General features: G+C 43.4%; 1 protein-coding gene across 2 annotated transcripts in view; it reads right to left on the reverse strand.

Moving 5' to 3' along the window:
* LOC137626453 (arginine/serine-rich protein PNISR-like) overlaps positions 1-12,893 on the reverse strand; it is a 68,270-nt gene that overhangs the window by 24,292 nt on the left and 31,085 nt on the right. For both annotated transcript variants that reach the window (XM_068357455.1, XM_068357453.1), the window contains one exon: positions 5,297-5,353. In XM_068357455.1, the coding sequence (XP_068213556.1) occupies positions 5,297-5,353 (57 nt within the window). The remainder of the gene's footprint in view (positions 1-5,296; positions 5,354-12,893) is intronic.

The following is a 12,893-nucleotide window of genomic DNA, read 5'->3' on the forward strand; positions in this document are numbered from 1 at the left end:
GAGAGAGGAGAGAGAGAGAGAGGAGAGAGAGAGAGAGAGAGAATACAAGTATTTGTATAAATAGCAGGGGTATATAATTCGAGAGAGAGAGAGAGAGAGAGAGAGAGAGAGAGAGAGAGAGAGAGAGAGAGAGAGAGAGAGAGAGAGGAGAGAGAGGAGAGAGAGAGAGAGAGAGAATAAGTATATTTTACAAGGGTATACGAACAAATGAAAAAGAGATTCATTCTATTATCTAATAAAAGGATGTACAGAGAGAGAGAGAGAGAGAGAGAGAGAGAGAGAGAGAGAGAGAGAGAGAGAGAGAGAGAGAGAGAGAAGTACTTTTTACAAGGGTATACGTACAAATGAAAGAGATTCATCCTATTATAAAATAAGATGATAGAGAGAGAGAGAGAGAGAGAGAGAGAGAGAGAGAGAGAGAGAGAGAGAGAGAGAGAATAAGAATTTTTGCAAGGATATACGAACAAATGAAAAAAGAGATTCATTCTATTATCTAATAAAAGGATGTACAGAGAGAGAGAGAGAGAGAGAGAGAGAGAGAGAGAGAGAGAGAGAGAGAGAGAGAGAGAGAGAGAATACAAGTATTTGTATAAATAGCAGGGGTATATAATTCGAGAGAGAGAGAGAGAGAGAGAGAGAGAGAGAGGAGAGAGAGAGAGAGAGAGAGAGAGAGAGAGAGAGAGAGAGGAGAGAGAGAGAGAACTACGCATCTGTCACTCAGTCTTGCAGACGACGCCATAAGGATGACGTCATCATTTAAAGACCGCTATTTTCATTGTTTGGAAAAATTATTGACTATTTGTTCTTTCTACAACCTTAGGTAACATTGGCCTTGCTATAATGTTCCCCGAGGGCGTTGTGGAAACACAATGTACATACGAACTTCAAGTAAACAAACGCATACATTATAACTTCTATACATCTTTGGCATCTTTGGCTTCTGTTTTCTTGTTCTCCACTTACTTTTTGTTCTTTCTATCACCTTATGTAACATTGGCATTGCTATAAAATTCCAGAGGACGTTGTGAAAGCACAATCAACATACAAACTTCAAGTAAATAAACACATGCATTATAATTTCTACATGTCTTTGGAGACTTTGTGATGTGTTCGTAGGTGGTAGTTTTCATTCACCTAACCCTCTACCAATGTCTTTCATTTCTGCCAGAGGTACGAGATTTCGAAACATGAGAGAGAGAGAGAGAGAGAGAGAGAGAGAGGAGAGAGAGAGAGAGAGAGAGAGAGAGAGAGAGAGAGAGAGAGAGAGTTGAACATTGTTATTATAGTATTTGTATAAATGGGAGTTTTAAATAATTCGAGAGAGAGAGAGAGAGAGAGAGAGAGAGAGAGAGAGAGAGAGAGAGAGAGAGAGAGAGAGAGAGAGAATAAAAGTATTTGTATAAATGGCAGTGGTAAATAATTCGAGAGAGAGAGAGAGAGAGAGAGAGAGAGAGAGAGAGAGTGCGCACCTAACTCAGTCAGGCAGACGATGCCATAAGGATGACGTCATCATTTAAAGACCGCTATTTTCATTGTTTGGAAAAATTATTGACTATTTGTTCTTTCTACAACCTTAGGTAACATTGGCCTTGCTATAATGTTCCCGAAGGCGTTGTGGAAACACAATGTACATACGAACTTCAAGTAAACATAGGCATACATTATAACTTCTATACATCTTTGGCAACTTTGGCTTCTGTTATTGTAGTAGACTTCGTTCATCTACACTCTACAAATGCCTTCCATTTCTGCCAGACGTACGATAGATCGAAATATAAGTGAAAAATCGCTATATATATGCAAAATTACACACAAAAACGATTTTGTCAAACTAAGTCATGCAGACGACACAGTAGGGATGACGTCATCATTTAAAAACCTCTATATCTTCGTTATTTGTAAAAATAATGGGTTGAAACTTCTGGAGAGCATGTACGATATGTTTCTCTATACAGAGAGACAATAAAACGATTTTTGAATTTTTCAAGTTGGTATGCCAAAATACCAACCCGGACGGTCCCCTTAAGGGTACACTCAGGCACAGTATTCTGTTTTCTTATTTCATTTCCTCACTGGGCTACTTTCCCTTTTGGAGCCATTGGACTTATAGTATCCTGCTTTTCCAGCTAGGGTTGTAGCTTATCAAGTTCACTGAAGAATAAGTAGGAAGAGGTGGGGGAATTTGGGTAGGTATAAGGATAAAGGATTCAGCAACTTTTATTTCAGTGTTGGGTGAGGGTAAAGGATGTCAATGATTTCTCTTATATCATGAGGCATCATGCCTCGGTTGGGGGAGTAGGGGAAGGTAAAGGTGGGTGAAGGATGAAGGATGTAGGAGTGTTATAGAAGGGGGCAGACCCCTTTGCTTAATCTTATCTAGTAATACACCTTTACCCACTTAATGCCTTTGCTTACTTAGCAAAGTCTTTTAACTATTTTCAAAATACAATAAGGGTTGTTCTCTGAAGCCCTGATCAGGCAGATAGCTGAAAAAAAAATCTCATCTTGGAAAACGACAATAACTGAATCATGAATTAAAAATTAATTGTTGCCACTGTCAATTACTATTAAGAAACCTGAATGCTACTCCACTTTTTTTTCCCATACATTTTATTCGTCAATCTTGTTCACCAAACTTTTTTAAATATACTGTTTCAACTGCTATGTTCCAATAAATGGTTTAAGAACAAGCTTGCTCGGCCCAAACGAACGACGAAATCAGGCAAAGTATCGAAAGTACGGCAACCCAAAACTTTTGGGCACTTTTAAAAATATTTTCACTCAGTCTACAATTACATAAGGTTCTCACATTCTTTGTCACAAATAATTCCCCTGCAGAAGTATGATAGCAATGGAGATGGAAAAATAATTTTCCAGTTTTTAGTTTCCAAGAACTACATCTGTATCAAAATATATTGACTCTAAATAACTAAACACACAATCCTTCACTTGTTTATTGTTAAACTAGTCATTTACAACATGACTCCCAATAGGATAGTTTTGAACCTTGAAAATATGGGGACTTACTAACTTGAACCATGAAAATATGGGGACTTACTAACTTGAACCATGAAAATATGGGGACTTACTAACTTGAACCATGAAAATATGGGGACTTACTAACTTGAACCATGAAAATATGGGGACTTACTAACTTGAACCATGAAAATATGGGGACTTACTAACTTGAACCATGAAAATATGGGGACTTACTAACTTGAACCATGAAAATATGGGGACTTACTAACTTGAACCATGAAAATATGGGGACTTACTAACTTGAACCATGAAAATATGGGGACTTACTAACTTGAACCATGAAAATATGGGGACTTGCAAACTTGAACCATGAAAATATGGGGACTTACTAACTTGAACCATGAAAATATGGGGACTTACTAACTTGAACCATGAAAATATGGGGACTTACAAACTTGAACCATGAAAATATGGGGACTTGCAAACTTGAACCTAGAAAATATGGACACTTGCAAATTTGAACCTTGAAAATATGGGGCCTTTGCAACCTGGAACCTTGAAAATATGGACACTTGCAAATTTGAACCTTGAAAATATGGGGCCTTTGCAAACTCGAACCTTGAAAATATGGGGCCTTTGCAAACTGGAACCTTGAAAATATGGGGCCTTTGCAAACTTGAACTACGTAAACAATGGTCGTGTTAGGAATAAAATGTCCACTCTTAAAATAGGCTATTCAACATCCACCTATCAAAATTTTGAGACAGGTTGAAAAAAAATGGAGTAGCGTCCCCTTCCTGATAATAATTTGTTACTGAAACTATATTTGCAGGCTAAGGTTGATTTGATGATAAGGTACACATGAGATATTCCTAAACCTTATTTGATACCCAACCCCCATCACTCACTCAATTGCAAAGATTTCTTCTCATAACTGTTAAAAATCAAAGAACTCTTTCTGAGACCTAGCTACAATTTTACGTCGGACCAAATTCTAGTCGTGGCTTACGATTTCTAAGTAAACGTGGCACAAATATTTATTTTGAAAAGAGAAGACATAAACCAATGAATTTGTTTTGAAAAGAGAAGACATAAATCAATGAATTTGATTGTTATTGTATCCAAAAAAAGGAGCACACTTAAGCCTTAGAAATCATATAGTGCACACTTCCCTACAAAACCAAAAAATTTAAAATATCTTATAGTTTGCTTATAAAATTAAACAAAATTGATATTTTAAAACACTTTCCTTCCTAGCTAATTCATAAACTGCCTTACCTTGACAAACACCAGCCAAACACCAGCAAGCTAATATCTAAAACAATAAATTCAAGAAATCTTAAAAGCACTTTCATATCACCTAAGAGTACAAAAACATGGCTTTCCCCTACATAAGAGCTATGATAACACGGTAAAAAGCTGACTAGGGTTCTACTATTTGTTGACAAAGGGAAGAGGGGAGCAGAAATGTACAAAAGCAGGATGAAGAAGCGTTAAGTAGAGGGACAGCGGGAGAAAATCAACGGCAGAACGGCAGACTCTGAAGAAGGAAATTAAAAAGTATGAAGTATAGAAGCTCGACGAAGAAGCATAAGGAGGAAACAGAGAGAAAACCAACAGCAATCATAGAAGAAAATAAAAAAAGAAAGAAGAAATTACAAAAGCTCGACGAAGAAGCATATGGAGGAAATAGAGAGAAAACCAACAGCAATCTTAGAAGAAGAAAATTAAAAAAAGAAGAAATTACAAAAGCTCGACGAAGAAGCATAAGGAGGAAACAGAGAAAACCAACAGCAATCTTAGAAGAAAATAAAAAAAGAAAGAAGAAATTACAAAAGCTCGACGAAGAAGCATAAGGAGGAAACAGAGAGAAAACCAACAGCAATCTTAGAAGAAAATAAAAAAAGAAAGAAGAAATTACAAAAGCTCGACGAAGAAGCATAAGGAGGAAACAGAGAGAAAACCAACAGCAATCTTAGAAGAAGAAAATAAAAAAATAAAGAAATTACAAAAGCTCGACGAAGAAGCATAAGGAGGAAACAGAGAGAAAACCAACAGCAATCTTAGAAGAAGAAAATTAAAAAAAGAAGAAATTACAAAAGCTCGACGAAGAAGCATAAGGAGGAAACAAAGAGAAAACCAACAGCAATCTTAGAAAATAAAAAAAAGAAGAAATTACAAAAGCTCGACGAAGAAGCGCGAGTGGAGGGTGTGGGGGGAACATAAGAGAAAAATCAACGGCAGACTTTGAAGGAGGAAATAAAAAAAAAAAAAGTAGATAAATCTATCAAAATGAGAACGGTTCGTTTCAACTTACCAATCCCGCCAGACAAAGAGGCAAGGGCCGTGTTCTTCTTGACCTGAACTGCTGGGGCTTTAGACAAAGACAGGAACTTTAGTGGTGTTGCGGGAGATACGGGCTGCCCAGCCTTACCACACAGTAAGCAGATACAAGCTCACTTCTATAAGGGAATTGTCTGTTTATTTTGAGAGAGAAGAGGTCGTCCCACAACACCCGCTGAACGAACTCAGCACGGCCTCCCCCCCCGTTAGGTAGTGGACTCATTAAAGGCTTAGCATCGCGATTCCCTTTCTTCGGCCACTTGGGGGAAATATTTTCAAGGAGCCAACAATATAAAAAAAAAAATCCTCTCTCTGAAAACTCGTATTTAAAATGACTATTTTTTTTTTTTTTTTTTTTTAAGAACTTTACTTCAGACTCAAATTTAAACAAATATTTACTGTAATTTCATTAAATTCTCCAAACTCCAAACTCATCCCCTTGGCGGATTTGTTCTTAACAAAGGCAATGTAATTATGCATTTTTTCAAATGGAATTTTGAGACTCAAAATTTTTGCTTTTCATAAAATCCTCCTGGTGATAAAACGCACCAATTCGATTTTTCCGCAGACATTTAGACGTAACTTACGTAGCAAAATCTTTTGAAATGAAGACTCTAAATCAGTAATCTATTCAGTCCTGAAAGAAATGTTATTTTCCTTAGTAAAATAAATTTTTGAATATACTTACCCGGTGATCATGTAGCTGCAACTCTGTTGCCCGACAGAAAAAACCTACGGGCGGGATACGCCAGCGATCGCTATACAGGTGGGGGTGTACAACAACAGCGCCATCTGTCGAGTAGGTACTCAGGTACTTCTTGTCAACAAGAACCAATTTTCTCCTCGGTCCACTGGGTCTCTATGGGGAGGAAGGGAGGGTCCTTAAATTCATGATCACCGGGTAAGTATATTCAAAAATTTATTTTACTAAGGAAAATAACATTTTTCAATATTAATCTTACCCGGTGATCATGTAGCTGATTCACACCCAGGGGGTGGGTGGAGACCAGCACACATGTTAACATTAGAAGCTAAGTATCCCGTATTTCATTTTAGCAGTTATTCAAAATAACAAACATAAAATTAATAAGTACCTGGTAAGGAAGTCGACTTGAACCATTACTCTGCCTTTTTAAGTACGTCTTCCTTACTGAGCCTCGCGATCCTCTTAGGATGCTGAGCGACTCCTAGGTGCTGAAGTATGAAGGGCTGCAACCCATACTAAAGGACCTCATCACAACCTCTAATCTAGGCGCTTCTCAAGAAAGAATTTGACCACCCGCCAAATCAACCAGGATGCGAAAGGCTTCTTAGCCTTCCGTACAACCCAAAAACAACAATAAAAAGCATTTCAAGAGAAAGATTAAAAAAGGTTATGGGATTATGGGAATGTAGTGGTTGAGCCCTCACCTACTACTGCACTCGCTGCTACGAATGGTCCCAGGGTGTAGCAGTTCTCGTAAAGAGACTGGATATCTTTAAGGTAAAATGATGCGAACACTGACTTGCTTCTCCAATAGGTTGCATCCATTACACTCTGCAGAGAACGGTTCTGTTTGAAGGCCACTGAAGTAGCGACAGCTCTAACTTCATGTGTCCTTACCTTCAGCAAAGCATGGTCTTCCTCATTCAGATGAGAATGGGCTTCTCTAATCAAAAGTCTGATGTAATAAGAAACTGCGTTCTTCGACATCGGTAAAGAAGGTTTCTTAATAGAACACCATAAAGCTTCTGATTGTCCTCGTAATGGCTTCGTACGTCTTAAATAGTACTTGAGAGCTCTTACTGGGCATAGTACTCTCTCTTGTTCGTTTCCCACCAAACTGGACAGACTTGGAATCTCAAACGATTTGGGCCAAGGACGAGAAGGGAGCTCGTTTTTAGCTAAAAAACCAAGCTGTAAGGAACATGTAGCCGTTTCAGATGTAAATCCTATGTTCCTGCTGAAGGCGTGTATCTCACTGACTCTTTTAGCTGTTGCCAAGCAAACGAGAAAAAGAGTCTTCAAAGTGAGATCTTTAAAAGAGGCTGATTGAAGCGGTTCGAACCTTGCTGACATCAGGAACCTTAAAACCACGTCTAAGTTCCAACCTGGTGTGGCTAACCGACGCTCCTTTGAGGTCTCAAAAGACTTCAGGAGGTCCTGTAGATCTTTGTTGTTGGAAAGATCTAAGCCTCTGTGGCGGAAGACTGCTGCCAACATGCTTCTGTAACCTTTGATCGTAGGAGCTGATAGGGATCTTACCCTCCTTAGGTGTAAAAGGAAGTCAGCTATCTGCGTTACAGAGGTACTGGTTGAGGATACTGAATTCGCCTTGCACCAGCTTCGGAAGACTTCCCATTTTGACTGGTAGACCTTGAGAGTGGATGTCCTCCTTGCTCTGGCAATCGCTCTGGCTGCCTCCTTCGAAAAGCCTCAAGCTCTTGAGAGTCTTTCGATAGTCTGAAGGCAGTCAGACGAAGAGCGTGGAGGCTTGGGTGTACCTTCTTTACGTGCGGCTGACGCAGAAGGTCCACTCTTAGAGGAAGAGTCCTGGGAACGTCTACTAGCCATTGCAGTACCTCGGTGAACCATTCTCTCGCGGGCCAGAGGGGAGCAACCAACGTCAACCTTGTCCCTTCGTGAGAGGCGAACTTCTGCAGTACCTTGTTGACAATCTTGAACGGGGGGAACGCATAAAGGTCTAGATGGGACCAATCCAGAAGAAAGGCATCTACGTGAACTGCTGCTGGGTCCGGAATCGGTGAGCAATAATTTGGGAGCCTCTTGGTCATCGAGGTAGCGAACAGATCTATGGTGGGCTGACCCCACAGGGCCCATAGTCTGTTGCAAACATTCTTGTGAAGGGTCCATTCTGTAGGGATGATCTGACCCTTCCGGCTGAGGCGGTCTGCCATGACATTCATATCGCCTTGAATGAACCTCGTTACAAGCGATATCTTTCGATCTCTTGACCAGGTGAGGAGGTCCCTTGCGATCTCGAACAACGTCATCGAATGAGTCCCTCCTTGCTTGGAGATGTACGCAAAGGCTGTAGTGTTGTCGGAGTTCACCTCCACCACCTTGCCTAGAAGGAGGGACTTGAAGCTTCTCAAGGCCAGATGAACTGCCAGTAGCTCCTTGCAGTTGATGTGTAGTGCTCTTTGATCCGGATTCCAGGTGCCCGAGCATTCCCGACCGTCCAGTGTCGCACCCCAGCCCGTGTCCGATGCGTCCGAGAAGAGAAGGTGGTCGGGGGTCTGAACAGCCAGTGGTAGACCTTCCTTGAGAAGAATGTTGTTCTTCCACCAAGTCAGTGCAGACTTCATCTCTTCGGATATAGGAACTGAGACCGCTTCTAGCGTCATGTCCTTTCTCCAGTGAGCAGCTAGGTGATACTGAAGGGGTCGGAGGAGGAGTCTCCCTAACGCGATGAACTGGTCCAGCGATGAAAGTGTCCCTATTAGACTCATCCACTGTCTGACTGAACATCGGTTCCTTTTCAGCATGCTCTGGATGCATTCTTGGGCTTGACTGATTCTGGGGGCTGACGGAAAAGCCCGAAAAGCTTGACTCTGAATCTCCATACCTAGATAGACTATAGTTTGGGATGGGACGAGTTGGGACTTTTCTATATTGACCAGGAGACCCAATTCCTTGGTCAGATCCATAGTCCATTTGAGATTCTCCAGACAGCGACGACTTGACGCAGCTCTTAAAAGCCAGTCGTCCAAATAGAGGGAGGCTCTGATGTCTGCCAAATGCAGGAATTTGGCAATATTCCTCATCAGTTTGGTAAACACTAGAGGTGCCGTGCTTAGGCCAAAGCACAGGGCTTGGAACTGGTAAACCACCTTCCCAAAGACGAACCTTAGGAAAGGTTGGGAGTCTGGGTGGATGGGGACGTGAAAGTACGCGTCCTTTAGGTCTAACGAGACCATCCAGTCTTCCTTCCTGACCGATGCTAGCACCGACTTCGTCGTCTCCATGGTGAACGTCTGCTTGGTGACAAAGACATTTAGAGCACTGACGTCCAGCACCGGTCTCCACCCTCCTGTCTTCTTCGCTACTAGGAAGAGACGGTTGTAAAAGCCCGGGGATTGATGGTCCCGGACTATGACTACCGCTCCCTTTTGTAGCAAGAGAGACACCTCTTGCTGTAAAGCTAGCCTCTTGTCCTCCTCTCAGTACCTGGGAGAGAGGTCGATGGGAGTAGTTGCTAGAGGGGGCTTGCGCAAGAATGGAATCCTGTACCCCTCTCTGAGCAACTTCACAGACTGTGCGTCTGCACCCCTGTTCTCCCAGGCCTGCCAGTAGTTCTTGAGCCTGGCTCCCACTGCTGTCTGGAGAAGAAGGCAGTCAGACTCTGCCTTTTGAGGACTTGGAACCCTTCTTCTTTTTGCCACGTTGACTATCGGCACGGGTACCTTCTCTGCTGGAGGTTCTGCCACGAAAGGGCGGAATGAACCTAGACGCTGGTGTGTCCATCCTAGGTCTAGGCACGGAAGGTAAAGCTGTGACTTTACGTGCGGATGACGCCACCAGGTCATGGGTGTCTTTCTGGATCAACGAGGAAGCAATCCCCTTGATCAGCTCTTCAGGAAAGAGACACTTGGATAGCGGAGCAAACATCAGCTCTGACTTCTGACATGGTGTGATCCCCGCCGACAAGAAGGAGCAAAGGTGATCTCGCTTCTTAAGAACTCCAGACACGAAAGAAGCCGCAAGCTCGCCAGACCCATCCCGAATGGCTTTGTCCATGCATGACATGATGAGCATGGCAGAGTCCTTATCCGAAGGGGAGGTCTTTCTGCTTAACGCTCCCAAACACCAGTCCAGGAAGTTGAAGATCTCAAACGCACGAAAAACTCCCTTCAAAAGATGGTCCATGTCCGAAAAGGTCCAGCAAATCTTGGAGCGTCTCATAGCCAGTCTGCGGGGAGAGTCTACCAGACTTGAGAAGTCGCCCTGGGCAGAGGCAGGAACTCCCAAGCCGAGCTCTTCTCCCGTGGCATACCAGACGCTAGATTTGGAAGCAAGCTTGGTCGGTGGAAAGATGAAGGATGTCTTCCCAAGTTGCTTCTTGGACTGCAACCACTCTCCCAGTACCCTTAAAGCTCTCTTGGATGAGCGCGCGAGTACGAGCTTCGTAAAGGCAGGAGCTGCTGACTGCATGCCTAAAGCGAACTCAGAGGGAGGTGAGCGCGGGGTTGCAGACACAAACTGGTCCGGATACAACTCCTTAAACAGGGCAAGGACTTTCCTAAAGTCTAAGGAGGGAGGCGTAGTCTTGGGTTCCTCTATGTCGGAGTGTTGATCGTCCAAATGCGCAGCTTCGTCGTCATCAGAGATTCCTTCATCCGAATGCTGAGGAGGAAGCGGCAAAGGAGGAGAAGAAAGCTGAACGGCTGAATCCGGCAGCACGGGTGCATGCGTAGCTGCACTGGATCCAACATCATGCCGCTGCTGGTCAGTCTGAGAGCTGGCAACAACAAAAGCGGAGTGATGGTGCGTGGTGGGGACTGCCGTGGGTTGCGGAGACTGCCGCATTGCGTCAAAACACGGCAGCTTGACAGCACCTTCCCACTGCTGATGCGGTAGCTCACGCATGTCAACGGAGGGTGTCGCACGTCGGCTAACGTCAACATGCGTCTGGCAGGGTCGACTGCGCATCGGTGGTGGAGCTCTCACAGCCGCAGTGTCTGCTGAGCGCACAACCGTGGCAGGTTGTAGGTTAACGGGTGCAGTGTCAACCTTCTCAGTACGATACTCCTGCATGAAGGAAGCTAGCTGAGTCTGCATAGACTGCAGCATAGACCACTTAGGGTCTACAGCGGTTGGTGCGGCAACAGACGGAGTGATTGCCTGCTGCGGAACCACTCTACCTCTCTTGGGAGGTGTGCAGTCTTCGGAAGACTGCGGCGAGTCCAAACTGACCCAGTGGCTACACCTGGGCCGTTGGACTCGCTCGGAAGGGACCTTGCGCTTGAGAGGTCGTGAGACCTTGGTCCAGCGTTTCTGACGAGAAACTTCTTCCACAGACGAGGAATGAATGGGCTCACTCGTCTGTTTGTGGGTGGGATGATCTCTGCAAGATACATCCGCAACCACTGAGGGTACATCTGTACGCTGATCAAGGCCTGTCGAACCCTTTGGTCCTTCGACATTGCTTCTCCCCTGGGCTTGGGAGCTTGCAAGAGGTCCCGGACTGGGAGGACGACTGGCACGAACAGATGCACCCTCATGCGTAACACTGACACTGACACTTTTCACAGCACTTGCACTCACTACACTTCCCACTGCACTTTTCTCCTTCAACTCTTTGACGTCGGCCAAGAGTTGATTGCGGTCATTCGCTAATGACTCCACTCTGTCACCAAGAGCCTGAATGGCACGCATCATGTCCGCCATCGAGGGTTGCTGAGAGCTAGTAGAAGGGTCGGGAGTCACCACTACAGGGGAAGGAATAGGTTGTGGGGCATGGGGAGAGGAAAAATCAAAAGAGCGAGACGAACTCCTCCTGATCCTATCCTTCTCTAGCCTACGTGCATTCTTAAGGAATTCATTAAAATCGAATTCCGAAAGCCCAGCGCATTCCTCACATCGATCTTCCAATTGACAGGATTTACCCCTACAATTGGAACAAACGGTGTGAGGATCTATAGAGGCCTTCGGAAGACGCCTAGAACAGTCCCTAGCGCTACACTGCCTGTACTTGGGGACTTGAGTAGGGTCAGACATCTTGAATTAGTCAAAGGGGGAAATCCAAAATCTATCCAAGTCGTCAACAAATAATCCAAATCTAATCAAAAAAGCTTGATAAGGTAATGATAATAACTCCTGTACAGCGAAAGCTAATATCTAGAGAGAATACATCACCAAATAGCGTGAAAATCAACTCCAGAAACAACAGCGTATCAAGTAGGTCTTGCCGGTGGCACGACAGAGAGAAAATTGGTTCTTGTTGACAAGAAGTACCCGAGTACCTACTCGACAGATGGCGCTGTTGTTGTACACCCCCACCTGTATAGCGATCGCTGGCGTATCCCGCCCGTAGGTTTTTTCTGTCGGGCAACAGAGTTACAGCTACATGATCACCGGGTAAGATTAATATTGAAAAAATTAATTTCATAAACAATTAAGATATGAAAAGCGCATGATTAGAATTTCTTACTTGGCACTCAGATCAAGAAATTGATTCAAATTGGATAAGGATACTTTTTCAAATTTTGTCTCCCTTTTGTCATGAGATAAATACTAGCCCAAAGCAATATCCCTTTCTTTGATATTAAATAAATAAAACACGGCAGTCCCTCGACACCTTCCTCCGAAGAAGAGTATCCCGGCACGCCCTTACTGCATGCCGAGTAACTATTAAGGGAGAGATGGCATAGGTGGTGGGTGTGGCTAAACAAAGAAACTAGCTGCGCAGTAAAGGTAGGGTTGAGTTCACTAAATCTGAAAGAGGTGTACCAGGAATTTTGGTGTCCAACTGTATATTAGTGCAAATCTATTTACGGTAATTTGGCAGAAACAGTAAACATAAAGATTTAAAATATAATAAAAATTACTGATTTCAAGAACTGTTTAT

This window comes from Palaemon carinicauda, chromosome 34, assembly GCF_036898095.1.
Source record: "Palaemon carinicauda isolate YSFRI2023 chromosome 34, ASM3689809v2, whole genome shotgun sequence".
Taxonomy (NCBI): Eukaryota; Metazoa; Arthropoda; class Malacostraca; order Decapoda; family Palaemonidae; genus Palaemon; species Palaemon carinicauda.